This window comes from Balaenoptera ricei, chromosome 15 (assembly GCF_028023285.1).
Source record: "Balaenoptera ricei isolate mBalRic1 chromosome 15, mBalRic1.hap2, whole genome shotgun sequence".
Lineage (NCBI taxonomy): Eukaryota > Metazoa > Chordata > Mammalia > Artiodactyla > Balaenopteridae > Balaenoptera > Balaenoptera ricei.
In genome coordinates this window covers 49,819,948-49,838,899 of record NC_082653.1, presented here as the reverse complement: position 1 = coordinate 49,838,899, position 18,952 = coordinate 49,819,948, and the positions used below count along the sequence as shown (strand labels likewise).

The window sequence follows — 18,952 nt, the reverse complement described above, 5'->3', positions numbered from 1 at the left end:
AAAAAAAGCTATCCCGGAACATTATTGTGATGATTGATGAAATTTGAATAGCTAGCAATATTATGTGTTAAAATGCCTAATTTTGATAATTGTTCAACGGCATATGAGAAGATGACCTTGTTCTCAGGAAATACATGATGGTTTAAGGGATGATTAGGCACAATATCCAATTTACTTGCAGTGCTTCAGAAAATAAATAATATATATGCATATGTAATAGACACACATACAAATCAATGTGAATAATAAATAAAACAGAGAATAATAAAGCAAGTAGAGAAAATTGCAAATAATTGGTGGATTTAGGTAAAGGGTATAATGGGAGTACCCTATACTATTCCTGAAACTTTTCTGTAAGTTTGAAATTATAACAAAAGAAAAAGCTACCCTCCAAAATCCCAAACACCTCTGGAAAATTTGTGCTGAGAGTAGATGCTTCTTAATGATAGCAAGAGAATGCAAAAATGCTCCTTTGATTCACCAGATGATATCATGGTCTCCACAACCAGGATTTCACTGATGACCAAGGCAAGAGTTTAACACACTAGTGATGAAGGGGTTTTGAGATGTATCTGGACTCACCTCCCCTGAGCACCAGACGACGGGGCACAGCCTTGGAATGTCGTTGAGACACTGTCACACCTACTCATTCATCCTCACTCTGGTTATGCATGAAAAGTGGCCATGCCTGTGACCTCAGGGATGCAGCAATGAGTCACGGTCCCAGCAGGTGCCATCCTCAGCACCAAGTTTGGAGAAGTCTCTTTCACAGTTATAATTTCTTGTGGCTTTCACTCTAGCCATGCTATTCATATTTCTGCTCTGTGCTTCTCTTGAGGATATCATTAAACAGACCTACTGCCATGCTCAAGTTGGGTCAGTCTACATCTGAACCACCCACTTTTCTTTTGGAAATAGATTGTCAAGTGGTTTGATGTATCATCGAGCCACAGTTGGCCAACTGGCATGCTCATTTTGCCCTAAAAGGAAGATGTTCCAGACCCCAATTTGTACCAATAGGAAATGGATCACAAAGAATTAGGCACAAACATCCATGAAGGCATTTCTAATAGAACTACACAGTCACAGATTTAAACCTACATCTGGTATACCCACTGTTTTTATGGGTCCATATCTACTTCCTTATTGCTATCAAGAGGAACTAATTGAACTATGTCACAAGAGAAGATGTTCTATCTTCTGAAGTTTACCAACTTCTCAGCTTTGACCTGAAATTGGGACAGATGATATCCCAAGCTATTTTATCATCTATTTTCAGATTCTGCACTCAGGGATACTAAGACTGTACATTTTAAGCCCTAACTTTCAACTCTCAGACCTAAATTCCACATAAAGTTTTCTAATGAAAGTTCTAATAATAGCTGGTTTGCAGAAGATTGCCATTGTTTGGAAGGCACATAGTGTTACTGAGTCCAGGCACATACTGCTTGCCGCACAACAGCCAATACATTGACAGATGAGCTCTTAGGGCAAGGAATAATGACTTTATTCAGAAAGCCGGCAGCCAGAGAGGACGGTGGGCTCGTGTCCCAAAGAACCATCTACCCCAGTTAGAGTTCAGGCTTCTTTTATACTAAAAGGGGAGGGGGTGTGGCTGCTTGTTGCCCACTTCTTGGTGCCGGAATCCTTTGTTCTTGCAGCTGTCCACGCAGGTGTGGTCACAATGTTCCTATAAACCTCCAACAAGACAATTATTTTCTTTTCTGCAACTTTTTAAATTCTATACGAATGGAAAAGTGTTAATACCTTTAAAGGTCAGAGCCTTGACAATGGGCTCTCCTGTGTATTTCAGGCTATAGGCAACATTCGTTTACAAAAGGTGCAGAGCCTGCATGACTAAGCCCCGGCAACAGAGCACAAAGGTTAGAGCTAAAGGAATAGATTCAATATGGAGTCAGGTTTGTTCCTCTCTGGTACAATTCCCCACTGTCAATGTCCATTCCACCATTTTGCGGGAAAAGGGGCGACAACCGCTCTGCTGAATGGGGGCGATGTGGGGGTGATTGTGGAACGGAACTGATCAACTTGGGACAGGAAGTATTGCCAGGTTTGGGCAACCATGGCTCCCCTTTTTATGGCCCTGTCACAACACTTAGACAAGCACTTGAACATATACATAAATTCCAGCACTTGGTATAAGGATACCCAGGATGCTCTGCTCTGTGCTATCTTTATATCCTGCCAAACATTTCAGAAAGTGGGGTTATTTCCCCCCTTGGTCCTTTCCAATGAGTGGCTGTCTCCAGTGTAGTGAAACAAAAGAGAAGACCAAAAGTCATCATTACTTATCTGGTAGGAGGCTTGGCTCGAAACAGCAACTTAAGATCTTCTAATGGCTCATAAGACCAAGTCCCCTTTTCTTTCTTCTGTCCAGTTTCTGGAGGAGCGAATTTTCCTCAGGTCTGGTGAATCCATGGCCTTACATCCTGGCTAACCTAACAGAGGAGGGAGTATTTAGCAGGACCTCATACGGTCCTGTCCGCTTAGCCGCAAGTTGATGTCCGGGTCCTTGTTCTCTCCAGGTTTTGAGGAGGACTCATCTCTGTGCTAGAAGGGATGCAGGACCACCTCAGTTGGGTAGGCAGACCTATTGGAAGCAAACTTTTGAACAGAAGTTAGTATACTGCTAAAGTCTTAACAATTGGCAACTGCCAGGTCCTTTAAGACGACCTACAGATTCTCCCACACAGGCAGACACCTGGAATTGCCTAGCATACAATATTTCAAAAGGGCTTAATTTAAGTTTGCCTCTGGGAGCCGCTCTGACCCATCGCAGGGCAACCGGTAAGGCTTTATCCCAAGTTAAATTAGTCTCTTGACATATTTTAGCAATGTTCTTTTTACTGGTTTTTTTTTTTTTTTTGGCTGCACCACATGGCTTGCGGGATCTTAGTTCCCCGACCAGGGATGGAACCCGTGCCCGCTGCAGTGGAAGCGTGGAGTTTTAACCACTGAACTGCCAGGAAATTCCCAGCAATGTTCTTTTCAAATGTATGATTCATTTTCTCAGTTTTTTCCTGTTGATTGTGGTCTCCAGGATGCATGTAGTTTCCAATCAACATGCAGAGTTTTAGATACCTGTCGGGTTATAGCGCAGAGAAAAGCAGGCCCATGGTCACTTTGAAGGGTGTTGGGCCATGCAAATCGGGGGATAATTACCTTAAGGAGAGCTTTCACTACTTCAGAGGTTTTTATTGTCTGGGTGGAATATGCTCCCACCCATCCTGAAAAAGTGTCCACAGACACTAACAAGTATCTGAAGTTTCCTGCAGCTCATCTACCTGCCAGTTCTCTGTGGGGCAGGTTCCTGTATACAGTACTGAGTTCCCATGGGGGGTGCTGTGTCTAGCAGCGGTCTTTGCATTATTTTTAGCACAAATCATGCAGTTCTGAGTGACTCGTTGGATGGCCCTTTGTAGGTTAGGCCCCATTTTATACTTCTGAATCCATTGTAACGTGGCATCTCTCCCGTAATGGGTACTATTATGAATGTGCCTCAGGACGGGGTCCAAGCCTCGGGATCAAAACAATTCCTCATGCACTACATTTCCAGCCGGGCGAGGTGTGATCAAGAGTGGATCCCCACTCTTTAGCCCTTTCTTTGTCCTTTTCTGAATACACCGGCTGGTATTTTGACAGATGGAGCTGAGGAAGAAGTGACCCTCTCACGGCTTGATAATTGCCTTCTTTGCAGCTTGTTCAGCTAATTGGTTTCTTTTTATTATATGAGTTTCGCCTCTTTGGTGGCCTGGGCGGTGCATTACGGCCTCTTGTAAGGGCTTATGGATTGCTTCTAACAGTGACAGGATTTCAGAAGTGTGTTTTATGTCCTTATTATTTGAAGTAAGGAGGCCCCTCTCTTTCCAGATTGCCCCATGAGCGTGCACCATGGAGAATGCAGAGTGGGAGTCTGTGTATATATTCACCCACATTCCTTCAGCAATAAAGAGACTGCTTGTCAGAGCAAAGATTTCTGCCTTCTGGGCTGAGCTCCCTGGGGGCAAGGCTCTCCTCTCAGCAGTCTTCTCTGGGGTTATTACTGCGTACCCAGAGCATCGCCTACCTGGTCCGTGAAGCTGCTCCCCATCAGTGAACAGTTCCAAATCTGGCTGGCCAAGCTTTGGTCTGCTAGAGCACACTAGCTCCATGATGTTCGGGCAGCCGGGCTCTGAGGATTGTGTGGCTTCAGTCGGGAGCAATGTGGCTGGATTTAGGGCTGAAGTGACCTGGAGTCTTACGTTGGGATTGTCTAAGAGAATGGCTTGGTACTTTCCCATTCTCCCAGAGGTCAGCCAATAGTCCCCTTTTTTGTTCCAGTAAAGAAAGGAAATAGTGAGGGACACACACAGTGGTAGGTTGCCCCAGGGTATATTTCTCAGCTTCCTGAAGTATGTCACAAGTAGCAGCTACAGCTCGAAGGCAAGGGGGCCACCCTTAATGATATGATCTAGCTGCTTTGAGTTGAGGGATGTTGCCCCGAGCTTGAATTAACACCCAGAGACTTATGCCTTGTCCTTCATGGACATACAATTTAAAAAAAAATAAATTTATTTATTTTATTTATTTATTTTTGGCTGCGTTAGGTCTTTGTTGCTGTGTGCGGGCTTTCTCTAGTTGCAGCGAGCGGGGGCTACTCTTCGTTGCAGTGTGCGGGCTTCTCATTGTGGTGGCTTCTCTTGTTGCGGAGCATGGGCTCTAGGCACGCGGGCTTCAGTAGTTGTGGTACACGGGCTCAGTAGGTGTGGCTCGCGGGCTCTAGAGCACAGGCTCAGTAGTTGTGGCTTAGTTGCTCAGCAGCATGTGGCATCTTCCCGGACCAGGGTTCAAACCTGTGTCCCCTGCTTTGGCAGGCGGATTCCTAACCACTGCACCACCAGAGTAGTCCACATTATTTTTTCAAGGCAACCTGAGTTTGGGGGTAACACACACACTGGATCTGAAGATGCTGCTTTGTCAGGATTTCTACGTGATGTCCACGTGACGCTAAGAACAATTCCAGGGCATCTCAGAGCTAACAAGCCGGTGTTCCCAAGGCTGCATTTGGGGCACTAGTTTGCTGAGTCACTTGCAGTGCTGTTCTGCAACTGCCTGTTAGGACCTCATAAGACCCAGTTGTTAAATTTTCAGGAATTTGGGGAGCTGGTTGACACCTCACTGGTAGCTTGAAATCAGCCAGGTGGGGATATTTACACCACAGGAATTGACAAACACCATAAACACAGTTCAGGACATTTGCCCCTTGAAAGTCAGGTGTTCAACATCTACTGCCATCGCATTACCTGTGAAATAATATAGATCCACCTCTCCAGTGGCAGATGTTGATGGAGAGAAACTTTTGATGTCTTTTCTTCAGACTCTGTAAGCTCAAAGAAGAGAATCAGGCTTCCCAAGTATGTTACATAAAATGGTACCCTAAATTTAAATGCTCAGCTTAGAAAAAAAAAAATTAGACTAGAATCAGAGTATATAGCCTGAGAAAATGTCTTGTTTTGATGTCAAGTTGGCTCAAGAAGTTTCTGAAAATTAATTTATGATAAATTGCCTTATAAAGTTAACATAGCTCCCAAAATGTTATGGGGCCATTTCAAAAACTGGGGAAGTCAGCCAGTAAATTAAAGTGTAGCTCTGTAAAGGAAGAAAGAGATTTATCTCAACAATAGTTGAGACCCAGCTGGAGGAATTGGTCTTTATTTTAGTGGAAAGGGAGATAGCAATCCCTAGCTAATCTCAAGATTTATTTTTCCCCCTGAAATAATGGCTGACCATTGGCTCTGTTGTTTTTGGCTAAGTTTTCTACAAACAAGAATTTTGCAGCTGCAATGACCTAACTTGGGAAACAATTTGATAACATTTTGTAGAAAACACAAAACATTTGTTTTACTCTTTCTGAAGACCAGCAGTGGGACCAGGAGGCGAGCATAATATTTTGCCTTGAAACAGAAAAAACGTTAATAACATCAGTGGCTGGAAGAATGTTTCAGTTCAAATAAAGGTCATCTAAAGCCCGTGAAATGTTGTCTTTCAAACCAGTAATGAACACGCCTCACACAACCAGCTAAAATCCTGGATCCATTCAGTTGGTTATTAGGGCATAAATGGAGACCTTTATCATACAACAAATAGTTAGCTCGGCAGCTAGTTTTGACAAAAACAGCAGGAACAGTGGTTAGCTGCAAAAACAGACATGTTTTAGAAGAACCAGGAGAACACTTCTTCATGTGGTTGGAAAAAAAGAAAAGCTGTTTGCAGTGACTCAGATTTCAGTTGGATAAGTGCAGACAATCCAAATTAGGCAACATTATTGCTGATAGTTCGTTAAAAAAAAAAAAAAATTATATCAGCTCAGCTATCAGCAAAATGCCCTCCCAAAGCTGATTGAATATGTACCAGTGAAGTTATTTGAAGTAACTTGATACATTGTGTCATAGGACATATAGATTAAAACCATGGATGCTTGAGTTAAATAGTCCAGGTTTAAATCCTTCATGACCCATTAGCTATGTGATCTCAGCAAAGAGATGATCTCTCTCAGCCTCACATGCTTCATCTGTAAGCTAGAGATGATATTAGTTCCCAAAACATGTTGTTAGGGTTGAATGATGTGCTTACAATGGTCAGTGCATAATAAATATCAGCCATTATTTTTTGCATGTAGCCTGACTTACTTTAAGCACTTGTGTTGACTTGGAGTCCCCAGAAGCAGACCCTGAGGCAAGGGTTCAAATACAAGTATCATTGGCGCTCTGCATCCGTGGGCTCCACCAACCGAAGATTAAAAATATTTGGGGGAAAAAATTGGGGGTCTTCCCTGGTGGTCCAGTGGTAAGGCTGTGTGCTCCCAACGCAGGGGGCCCCGGTTTGATCCCTGGTCAGGGAGCTAGATCTTGCATGCCACAACTAAGAGCCCACATGCTGCAACTAAGAGCCCACACTCATCAATGAAGATCCTGCGTGCCGCAACTAAGACCCAGCACAGCCAAGTAAAGAAATAAATATTTTTTAAAAATAATAATAATTTAAAAAATTTTTTAAATAAATAAATAAATAAATTTATAAAAAAATTAAAAAGGTTTCCCTGGTGGCAAAGTGGTTAAGAATCTGCCTGCCAATGCAGGGGACACGGGTTCGAGCCCTGGTCCGGGAAGACCCCACATGACGCAGAGCAACTAAGCCCGTACACCGCAACTACCGAGCCTGCCGTGCTGCAACTACTGAAGCCCGTGTGCCATATTGAAGCCTGTGTGCCTAGAGCCCCTGCTCCACAACAAGAGAAGCCACTGGAATGAGAAGCCCACGCACCACAACAAAGACCCAACACAGCCAAAATAAATTTATAAAAAAAAATAATAATAATTTTAAAAAATATTTGGGGGAAAAAAATTCGGGGGGATTCCCTGGCAGTCCAGTGGTTAGGACTCCATGTTTTCACTGCTGAGGGTGCAGGTTTGATCCCTGGTCCGGGAACCAAGATCGCACAAGCCTCACAGTGTGGCCAAAAAAAAAAAAAGGAAAAAAATTCCAGAAAGTTCCAAAAAGCAAAACTTGAATTTGCCCATGCTCAGGCAACAATTTACATAGCATTTACATTGTATTTACCACTATTTACACAGCATCCTATTAGGTATCATAAGCAACCTGGGGATGATTGAAAGTGTCAGGGAGGATGTGCGTACCTTACATGCAAACACGACACCATTTTATAGAAGGGACTCGAGCACTTGGGGAGGGGTCCTGGAGCCAATCCCCCGTGTATACTGAGGGATGACTGCAGTGTATTTGGGAGAGGATCCAAGACACCAGTAGATGGGTGGAGATGTGGGGCGGGAAGGGAAGCCAGTGAATCATGGGCAACTGGGGCTCACTGCATCTGGGGCCTCTTGGAGACCGAGCAGGACGCCCCACAGAGACATCCCACCTGGGGCAAGGAAGCTAGGTTCATATCCACCAACTGTCCATCTCTGGTTGAAGGCGGCTCTGAGGGCAGCCTTCAGGGTTAGAGGAACATGTTCAGGGGACCCTGGAGGGGCACTGGTAGAGCTTCTAGAACCTGCATTGTTGCTTTCTGATCATTACATGAGCTGAAGTTCCTCTACATATTTAACGGGGCAACCCTACAGTGATAATAATGCAACAAAACAAAACAAAAAAAACTGTATTCATTCTATGCTGGTTTTAATGGAGGTACTAAGAGAAGAAATAAACTATGTAACAAAAAAAATTTGTAAGTTTCTCTCAAATCAACACAGCACTGGGAATAATATGTGGAGTTTAAACCCTAATTCCGCTTTGAATCACTTACTTCTTCCTCAGTATCTACCACCAGAAGCTAGAAATGTATCTAATGTTTTTCATAGTGCTGTGCAATAGCTAAGTTTTCACGAAAAAGGAAAAAAAATCCCTCTTTTTCCAAAAATCACCAAGCTTTAACAGCTGCAATAACATGCCTCCCCAGTAACTGAAACGACTCAAGTTTTTAGGAAAAATAACGTATTAAGACTTTCCCATGCATCCAGTCAAAGGTTCAGATACTAAAGTGGTAATTAACACCTATAAACTCCATTCCTAAATTGAGAAATTTATCTGTTACATAGTCTGATCATTTGTGTCTTTTTCATGTGAAAAGAGGAAAGTCCGTATATATGGCCAACATTTCCAAAATAAATAACTGCCTCAGAGAAAAAGATTGGATGATTTGACCACATAATATATAGACTTTTTTGTGCTACAAAAAAAAAAAGCCCAAAAAACAAAAAAACCTAACAGCAACAACAACCCCCAAACAATGTTAGATGCTAATCAAAAACGGAGGGAAAGCTTGCATATTGGATAAAAGACAAAGTACTACATAAAGATCACAAATCAATCCAAAAGGACAAATAGAAAAGCGGACAAACAACAAAAGCAGCTGAGAATTTTATCTGTTACAGAGTCTGACCATGTGCGATATTTTCAAATGAAAAGAAAAAGCCGTATATAAGCAGCCCAGGTTTCTAAAGCAAATAATTATACTTTAGAGTTTGATATGAAATGTTAAGGAGCAAGGTGCATGGTCAAAAAACATGAAAAGATGTTCAAGCTCATTATTCATCAAATACTGCAAATATAAAATGAGAAAGTGGTACCTCCCAGCTAATCGGTGAAGGTTAAAAAGATCATTAAGTACCTACCTACCCTTGATGTGGGTCCAGGACCTGGACAGCCATACAGTATTCCTAGGAATGTAACATTTCTAGAAGGTAAACTGACAACATACTGCATATTTCTTTGGATAGCTCAGGAATTTCAACCTAGCAACTTTACTTACAGGAATTCAGCCTAAGAAAATAATTGGACAAATGTCTGAACATGTTCTCAATGGAAGCTGTATCAGTTTGGGCTTTCCAGAGAAACAGAACTAATATTATACATATATTGAGAGCGAGAGCGAGAGAGCGAGAGAGAGATGAATTGAGAGTAAGGAACTGGCTTATGCCATTGTTGGGGCTGGTAAGCCTGAAATCCATAGAGCAGGCTGGCATTCAGGTAAGAGTTGATTTGCAACCTTGAGTTTGAAATCCATCAGGGCAGGTCAGCAGGCTGGCAATTCAGGCAGGATTTCTACTGTTACAGCCTTGAGGCGAAATCCTTCTCCAGGAAACCTCAGTTTTTGATGTTACAGCCTTTAGTTGATTGGACACAGCCCATCCACATTAGGGAGAGCAATCAACTCCTCAAGGATTATTTGACCAAGACACTGGGCACCGCAGCCGAGCCACATTGACCCATAAAATTAACCACCACGGATGGTCATGCCTGCTGCTTTACAGAGAAAACAGGAATCATCAAAAGACACTCTGAACTTCCACCTGGAGTTCCTAGTCCAACACCCCTTTTCCCTTCCCGGGTCTCCTCACCAACATTTGAGTCTGTTTACCACATGCCCTTTCTTTTTTTTTTTTTTTTCTTTAAAAATTTTTTTGGAGTATAGTTGATTTACAATGTTGTGTTAGTTTCAGGTATACAGCAAAGTGATCCAGTTATATGTATACATATATTCACTTTTTTAGATTCTTTTCCCATATAGCCCATTACAGAGTATTGAGTAGAGTTCCCTGTGCTATACAGTAGGTCATTATTAGTTATTGATTTTATATATAGTAGTGTGTTTGTGTCAATCCTGATCTCCCAATTTATCCCTTCCTCCCCTTACCCCCCTGGTAACCAGAAGTTTGTTTTCTACATCTGTAGATAAATTCATTTGTAGCCTTTTTTTAGATTACACATATAAGCAATATCATATGATTTTTGTCTTTCTCTGTCTGACTTACCCTAGGTCCACCCATGTAGCTGCAAATGGCATTATTTCATTCTTTTTTATGGCTGAGTAATATTCCATTGTATATATGTACCACATCTTCTTTATTCATTCATCCGTCGATGGATACTTAGGTTGCTTCCATGTCACACATGCCCCTTCTTGAAGCATTTTTCTTAGCTCCAAGATTCCACTTGCTTCCAGGTTTTCCATTTCTTTACTCCTTCTTAGCCTCTCGAAGGGATCCTCTTCAAATTCACATCCTTGAATTAGTGGGGGTCCGCAGGTTCTGTCCTAAGTCCTCTTCTCTTTCCACCCTCTGGGCCACCTACAATCACATTCAGAGGCACATAGCAGGCACCCGCCAATAGCTTAACCAAACATGATGGGTTAAGAGATAGAGATAGGCAGGTCAGGGCTGGTTGGTGGACCCTGATTCCTCCCCACTCTCATTCTGCCGACCTTAGTTTGTGGCTCTGGTGCCCCTGCTCACGAGATGCCTGCTGCCAGCGTCTCCCCACCAACTGTTTGGAATCTGATTCATTCATTTATTCAACAGATATCTATTCACAACCTACTATGTGCCAACACTCTTCTGCACTGAGAATACAGAAGTGAAAATATATATAAAAATCCTTGTTCTTGTGGAGCTTATAGTCAGATGGGGGAAAACTGAAAGTAAATAAGATAAACAAGTGAAAAATGCCCTGTGTCAGATTGGGTGATGGGTGCTATGGGGAAAAATAAAGCAGAGGGAACCGTTGCTTCCTGCTGTGCCTTTTCTCCTATTACACATCGGTTTTGGGGTGGGGTGGACCAAACATTTTTGTTTGGGGACTTATTTAGCAGTATTGATTCTCTTATAGCCCTACTCGGAAGCCTTCCATACTCTCTACTCTTTATATTTCTTTATTTCTGAATTTATAAAAGCCCCCAAACTGCATATAATATGAGCCTTTAAGCATGAGTAAAAACTACCCCAATGAATGGTTTGGAAGGCGTGTTAGGGAATGGAGATGCTCCAGAGCTCAACATAGTTTTTTTAAGCAGCAAGTTACATCCCCCTGCAATCCTCCCTGCAATCCCTCCTACAATCCCCCTGCAATCCCCCCTACAACCCCCCTGCAATCCCTCCTACAATCCCCCTGCAATCCCCCTGCAATCCCTCCTACAATCCCTCTGCAATCCCCCTGCAATCCCTCCTACAATCCCCCTGCAATCCCTACAATCCCTACAATCCCCCTGCAATCCCCCCTACAACCCCCCCTGCAATCCTCTGAAGCTTTTTACCCGAATCCTTTCTTGCCTCTCCAGTGCTTTTGCCCTTCAGATGGACCGTAAACATAATTTCTTGAACACTACTAGAGAGACTTCGAGACAATAAGATCGGTACTAACCAGCTCTCACAGATGTTTGATCATGCTTGCTTGTACAGTGTTCCCTCATTTTAAAAAAGGAATGTCATAAAAAGTTTTTTCCATAGAATTAAGTAATATTAAGATGGAAAAAAATTAAAAAGCAGAGGGAATCGGAAGGCTGGGGTGTGTGTGGTAACTTTAGACAGGGTGGTCAGGAGAGGCTTCACAGAGGAGGTGACATCTGAGCAGAGAACCAAGAGAAGTGATGGGACAAGGACCTGGATGCCTTCCTGGCACAGGGGAGCACGCTGATGACGGAATACGATGCTAGCCACGGTTTTTAACTCTTTTTTTTTTTTTTTTTTTTTTTTAATTTTTATTTTATTTATTTTTGGCTGCATTGGGTCTTCGTTGCTGCGCGGGCTTTCTCTAGTTGCAGCGAGCGGGAGCTACTCTTCGTTGCTGTGTGCAGGTTTCTCTTGTTGCGGAGCACGGGTTCTAGGCGTGCGGGCTTCAGTAGTTGTGGCATGTGGGCTCGGTAGTTGTGGCTTGCAGGCTCTAGAGCGCAGGCTCAGTAGTTGTGGCACACGGGCTTAGTTGCTCCGCGGCATGTGGGATCTTCCCGGACCAAGGCTCGAACCCGTGTCCTCTGCATTGGCAGGCGGATTCTTAACCACTGAGCCACCAGGGAAGCCCCTAGCCACGGTTTTAAAAATCACAGGAATACAAAACTATATCTATTGATAGATCAATCGTGTGTGTGTGTGTGTGTGGTGTGCTGTGTAAATGTACAAACTCTGGAAGGGCACATTTCAAACCAATGATAGGGTTTCATTTTGGTGAGGGGCAAAGAACTGCAGGGGAGTGAAGTTGAAATTTTCTATGTTTTGTTTTGTTGTTGTTGTTGTTGTTTTTTCAAGTAGAGGGAAGGATTTTTTATTTATTTATTTTTGGCTGTGTTGGGTCTTCGTTTCGTGCGAGGGCTTTCTCTAGTTGCGGCAAGTGGGGGCCACTCTTCATCGCGGTGCGCGGGCCTCTCACTAACGCGGCCTCTCTTGTTGCGGAGCACAGGCTCCAGACGCGCAGGCTCAGTAGTTGTGTTTCACGGGCCTAGTTGCTCCACGGCATGTGGGATCCTCCCAGACCAGGGCTCGAACCCGTGTCCCCTGCATTGGCAGGCAGATTCTCAACCACTGCGCCACCAGGGAAGCCCTGTTTTGTTGTTTTTAAACAAGAGAAAGTACTCCCAGGTAATTTGTGTAATTAAAAATTTTTCAAATCACCTTTTAAAATGACTGGATGAAAAGGCAATGGGCAATGAGGGGGGAATACTTATTTTCTTTCTTATACATTTTCAGATTAAAAAAAAACCTGCATTTTTTAATAAGCAGGAAAAAAATGCAACAAGGCGATTTCTGTTCTGTAACTATTTTTACTGCTTTTTGAGTCAACCAGCAGATGACCCAGGGCCCACCTGTGTCACGGCTCGTGGCCGGCGGCGGGGTGTTCTTGCTGGGGCCGCCCCCGTGACTGCCGCCTCTGTGCTGCCAGCATCACCATGGCCACCTGCAGACACACTCCTGCCACGGCCTCTGGGGGTGGGGAGAGCCCCCCAGCAGGCTGCAATGCTTAATAATATAAGATGAGCGAAGAAGCAAAGGGAGGAAAAGTACAGAGGGCCAGGCCTTCCAAAGGCAAAGTCCCGGGTCCTTGGCACCCATACCGGGCTCCTGGCACAGCCCCTGGTTAACCTCGCAGTTTCTCTCTCCGGGAAGCTGGAGATAAGCTTCCCAGCAGCTGGGGCAAAGGGCAGTCGGACGCAGTGTTTGGCCGTGCTTGTGTTCCAGGCCAGCTGGGCGGTGGCTTCTTTACAAGAGCACGGGGAGAGACTTTAGCCATTTCTCTGCCCTCCGACCTCCCCTGCAACGTGTTCCAGAGTCTCAGCCCTGGGGGTCTGCACCTATCCCAACATGGCCTCCTCTTCCAAAGGATGGATGCCTTCGTCCCCTGAGACTGGGTGTAGGCGGGTCATCGGCCTGACCTGGCAGACTGACAGAAACATCTTTTTAGACTTGATGCCTCTTCCCGGGTGCCTGGCCTGGGCCCCTCACAGGCTTCACAGTCACTTAATCCATTTTATTTGAGGCATGGAACTGTGGTCTGAGCCTTTCTCACTTTATTTCCTTTTTGGGGGGTGGGGGAGTGGGGGGGGGCATGCTGCGCCGCTTCACTTTATTTATTGGTCCTCCTCACCATGGATTTACTATGACTCCAGACTGTAAAGTGTGTGTGTGTGTGTGTGTGTGTGTGTGTGTGTGTGTGTGTGTGTTGGGAAAGCCAATCTTAAAGAACACTACTAGTAAGTAAAGCTGCTCTGTTAATAAACTTACAATGGTTGCACAGGATAAAGCAGCTGCAAGGAAGATTTAAGCTACTCATTACTAGGTTTTGCTAAGTTGTTACACCAGCCTTTCCACTGGGTATGAATATTCGTATATGTTTTTTTTAGAAAATAAAATCAGCGGATGGAAGTTAAGGTAATGCTGACTTTGTTTCATGAGAAATAAAAACTCTACTCAGGAGGAGCCCAACCGTTATTTACGGCTCAGACTTTCTAAGTTTTCTCTGAAACAAGCTGATATTCTGGATTCCCAATATTCTCTCCAGAATGCCTAGTTTCTTCTATACAGAGAGGTGGAGGAATTTTTACTCAGGAAGGAAATTTTGTTTTTTTTCCTAAGGGGAAAATATTTCTAACTGTACCCTCATGAAGTATTTTCATTATATTAGCCAAAAAGAGTCTGGACTAAATAAAGTATAAAACCAAAGGCATTTGAAATGGCTTCCTAGCCAGGAAGATCCGGCAACCATCTCAGTTTCTGGACTCAGAAAAAACAAATGAGATCGCGGCTGGCCAGGAAGGCCACCGCACAACATCCAGGAAGTGTTTTCTGCTCTTTTTTCTCTGAAAGCTTGGGAGTGGAGTCCCAGTTTATTTGTTGACTACACTGTTCTTGTTTCTTGTAACCATAGAGTCTGGTTTAGTTGAGTGTTTCTTATGTCAGGCTCCTGCCAGGCCAATATTTATCATTTTAGAAATTTCCATGAGTCATAAAATAAACCTGAACCCCGCTCTACCTTCTATGGCACTTCTTTCCTAGAGTTGTTTAAAATAAAAAGAAAAAAATGCTGAATCTGGAATCCAACACAGCATTTATCAGACTACATGCATACTTTCTCTTGCATCAAGGGTCCTTCTCTGAGACTTGAAAGCCATTGAAGGTGTGCAGCCTGGTGCCTGACCCCTTCCTACCCCCCAGCCCAGACCCCTCTCCAGAGGGCCAGGCCAGGGCTGGGAAACAAAGGAAGCCGGAGAGGTCTGAAGCCAGGAAGTGACTCACTGGCTCATGGGGCGGGAAGGAAGGTTTCCCACAGGAGTGAGGAATAAATGATCATAGTGATCAAGTGATTCCTTCCAACTCCAGCGTGGAAAATCTTGCGAGTGGACCACCTCTTAATGACTGAGCCTGAATTTACTGACCAAAAAATAAAAACAAATGACTGTAAGACGTGATATGTTAGCCTCTCACTGACATGAAGAGTATGTGACATGAATGCTATTTTCTCCCTTTGTGCCCATCAGCTCCCTTCCCCCAGGTGTGGGTGGCTGACAGAACCCCATCAGGCCACCGCCTGGACAATTACAGCAACTTATTGATTTTGCTGTAAAAATAGGCCCTGTGTCAAGAGCCCAAGGCCTGGAGTTTATATATCAAAATTCGAGGGTCTGCCTTAGTATTACTAGAATAGGATACTCTACAAATTGCTAATACTGTGCTAGATACTCAATAAATCTTCTCTTTAGTGCATTTTTGAGCTAAAGGGGTTAAATTCATCAACACCTTCAGTTTGCAGGTGAGGACAAGGAGGCCCAGAGAGTTATGTTGTACAAGAGGTTACATGGCCAGTCAAAGCTGGAACTGGTGATGGCGGTATCAAACACCGCATTGGAAGACTGATGATGGAAATACTGGCGTCTTAGAGGCAAAAGCAAAACAGTTATAGCAAAAGGCCCCGGATTTCACATCACAACCTCTGTCCCTTGGCTGTTTCTGGTCTAGCTGTCTTTGAGCCTGCTTTGAGTTCCTCACTGGGCAGAGCTGGGTATCTTTGGCTGGACCATCATTTGACACCCCTCCTCCCACCCCCAGAAGAAGGGAAAAGAGGAAAGGTAGGAAGCACAGCAGAGCAGCCTCTCAAAGCAAAAACAAACAAACAAACAAAAATTCACATTTACATCTACCTAGGTATCTTAGTCCACGGAGTTTAGTTTTTTGGTAGAAACATTTGGTGCTCTTTCCTTCCAACCATCAGTCTCTGAGGGAGCCCCTCTCGCCACCTTTCCGTACTTGTGTTCGCCAGCCTCAGTGAGAAATCATGTGGGGAACTTCCTCTCCTGATATCTCACCCATTAAGCTCCAGTAACATCTCCCTGCTAGGATCTGCCCCTCCAGTAGGAGTCTGAGAATTCCCAAGGGATCCTGGGCAGAGTTGTTCTTGGCATTGATCTGTTTGCACTCGTGATCTCCTTGTGGCAGGGCCCATGACTTATTCATCTTCGTGTTCCTGGTGGCGAACACAGCCACAGCTGGCACACAGTAGGGACCCAGCTATCAAATCTAACTGAAAAAATCTTGCAAAGTGGCATCCCACTGTGAACGCAATGTTTCGCCTCCAAACACAGACTTTCATTTTTTTTACCATTTACCTCCTCTTTTTCATATGAGAAATTCAGTTGGTAAAAATAGATGGGATGACGCAAACATCCTTTAAAAAGGCCAGGCTGCTAGGACTCCTACTTGGTTAGTGTGTATTAGATTGAACCACAAGAAAGTCCTGTTTTTGTAAGTCAAAGATAGTTGAGTTGAGTGTTGCCCATTTTCTATGTTCAGACTAACATAAGTGAAAATAATATAACTACAAATACACCGCTTTTTACTTTTCATCAGACTCTCGAAGGGAACGTTTGGCCCAAGAGGGATGAATAACCACTGGTCGGGGTTATTGTGAGACTACCTACTCCCTTTTCTCAAGTATCAATAGTGCACTATTATCTGAAAAACACGTCACAGTTGTTCAATTTTTAACATTATAAAATAGTGGTATATGACTTTAAGGATTAATAGAGAAATCGATAGTGTTACCATGTGGTACTACATTGTTCCCATGAATGTACTTAAATATATTTAGCCCTTTCCTAAAATAGATGCCCAGGCCCCTGGGGCTGCCTGATCCAGCAGGACTAAGCTACAGTAAAGGAATGTCCAGAATGTATTTCCTATGGCTTCCATTTGCCTCGTTTTGTATAACCGCCCACCCCCCATGGTGTTAAGGAAGCAACAAGGGGTCCCTAGTTCTCTTGTTCAGCATCACTGTGAGTGACGTCACGTGGCGTGATAATAATAATAAGCAGATGGCTTATTCCTCTGGGCTCCTAAGGAACATCTCTCCCCCTAACCTCATCTGTAGAATGGGACTAATAATAATATCGACCTATGGCCATCACCACCAGTTATCTCCCAATATCCATTTCCCCTTCTTCCTTGGTAAAGGAACCCCAGTTTCTTCGCTGAGCACGTTGCTACTCAGAGAAGAGACCACACTTCCCAGCCCCCCTTGCAGCCTTATGACCAAGTTCTGCTCAGTGAGATGAAAGGAGAAGCCTTGCCTGGAACTTCTGAGAAGCTTCTTTAAAAGGGAAGAGGCAGAGGTCACATTTCTACTTCCACATTTAAGGAGTCTGCAGCTCTGTCCTAACAACAAGTAAGAAGCTAGACAGACAACTCTTCTTGGATCCATAAGAGAGAAGAGAACACAGGGCAAACCACCGCCCCCAAAGTGGAGACAGACAGGAGAATCCAGGGAGCTGGGGTTAACCACAGCAGTCTTACGAGGGGAAACCACCGGGGAACCAGTGCCAGGTGGGAAAACCTGAACTGTGATGGACAAGTTAGGGGAGGCTCAGTGCGGACAAGGCTGAGGGTTAAAAACTCCCGAGAGACTCAGTCACAGGGGGACCCTATGCTTTGCCTCCTGAAGCTTACCATGTTCCCACAGTAAATATCAGAGAAAAATCCCCTCCTGCTTCCAGCAGGGCAGGGCAACAGGAGCCACTGGGAAATCCTCCAGAGCACTTTGTTCTTCTTAACAAAGCCTGCCCTCAGGGGAAACTAGTTCACCGGAGCCTAACCAGTCAGGATTTGATCAGAGCCTAACTCATCTGGGTAAGGGAAATACCCACCTCCAGCCCACTCTAGACAACTTGGGGGTGGGGGCAGGAGTGGCTGAGAAACACTTGTGCCGTCCACAGAGGCACAGGCTCAGTAAAAGACTGAGACCAAAGCACAGGAATATAGAACACTTCCCCTCCCCTCACACTGCACCACCATGTTACTAAAGGCCTATTCACCACAGTTCCTTTTACCTAGGACATCGTGTCCAGCTACCAAGAAAAAATGACAAGGCATACCAAAAGGCAAAAAACAAACAAACAAATAAAACCCACAAAGAAATAAAGAATGCCTTTGATGGGCTTATTAGTAGACTGGACACAGCTGAGGAAAGAATCTCTGAGCTAGAGGACATATCAGTAAAATCCTCAAAATCAAAAAGCAAAGAGAACTGAGACTGAAAAATACAGAACAGAAAATCCAAGAACTGTGGGACAGCTACAAAAGGGGTAACATACATGTAATGGGAATACCAGAAGAAGAAAAAGAGAAAGGAACAGAAGAAATATTTGAAACAATAGTGACTGAGAATTTCCCCAAAGTATTGTCAGACACCAAACCACAGACCCAGAAAGCTAAGAGAACACCAAGCAGGATATGAATACCAAAAAACTACACCTAGACCTATCATTTCAAATTACAGAACATCAAAGATAAAGAAAAAAAATCCTGAAAGCAGGGGAAGAAAACATTTTACCTATAGAGGAACAAAGATAAGAATTACTGACGTTTCCTCAAAAGCCATTCAAGCAAGAAGAGAGTGAAGGGAAACACAAAGTGTTGAGAGAAAAAACCCACCAACCTCGAATTCTGTACCCTGCAAAATTATCCTTCAAAAGTGAAGGAGAGGGACTTCCTTTGCGGTCCAGTGGTTAGGACTCGGTGCTTTCAATGCTGAGGGCCCGGGTTCAATCCCTGGTCAGGGAACTAAGATCCCACAAGCCGCAGGGCATGGCCGAAAAGAAAAAAAAGAACTTTTACTTTTCTTA

The 18,952-nt window shown here is 44.0% G+C and overlaps 1 protein-coding gene across 5 annotated transcripts in view; it reads right to left on the bottom strand.

The window, feature by feature from the left end:
• BFSP1 (beaded filament structural protein 1) overlaps positions 1-18,952 on the bottom strand; it is a 66,770-nt gene that overhangs the window by 43,817 nt on the left and 4,001 nt on the right. For 2 of the 5 annotated variants that reach the window (XM_059896581.1, XM_059896585.1), the window contains exons 2-3: positions 10,329-10,643; positions 2,307-2,622 (exon numbers count right to left, since the gene is read on the bottom strand). Coding sequence is in view for 1 of the 5 variants with exons in the window: in XM_059896584.1 (XP_059752567.1) it covers positions 10,329-10,343 (15 nt within the window). In the remaining 4 variants the exon portion in view is untranslated. Of the gene's footprint in view, positions 1-2,306; positions 2,691-10,328; positions 10,644-18,952 lie in introns of those variants that run through there. The other 3 variants (XM_059896584.1, XM_059896583.1, XM_059896582.1) reach the window with 3 other exon arrangements.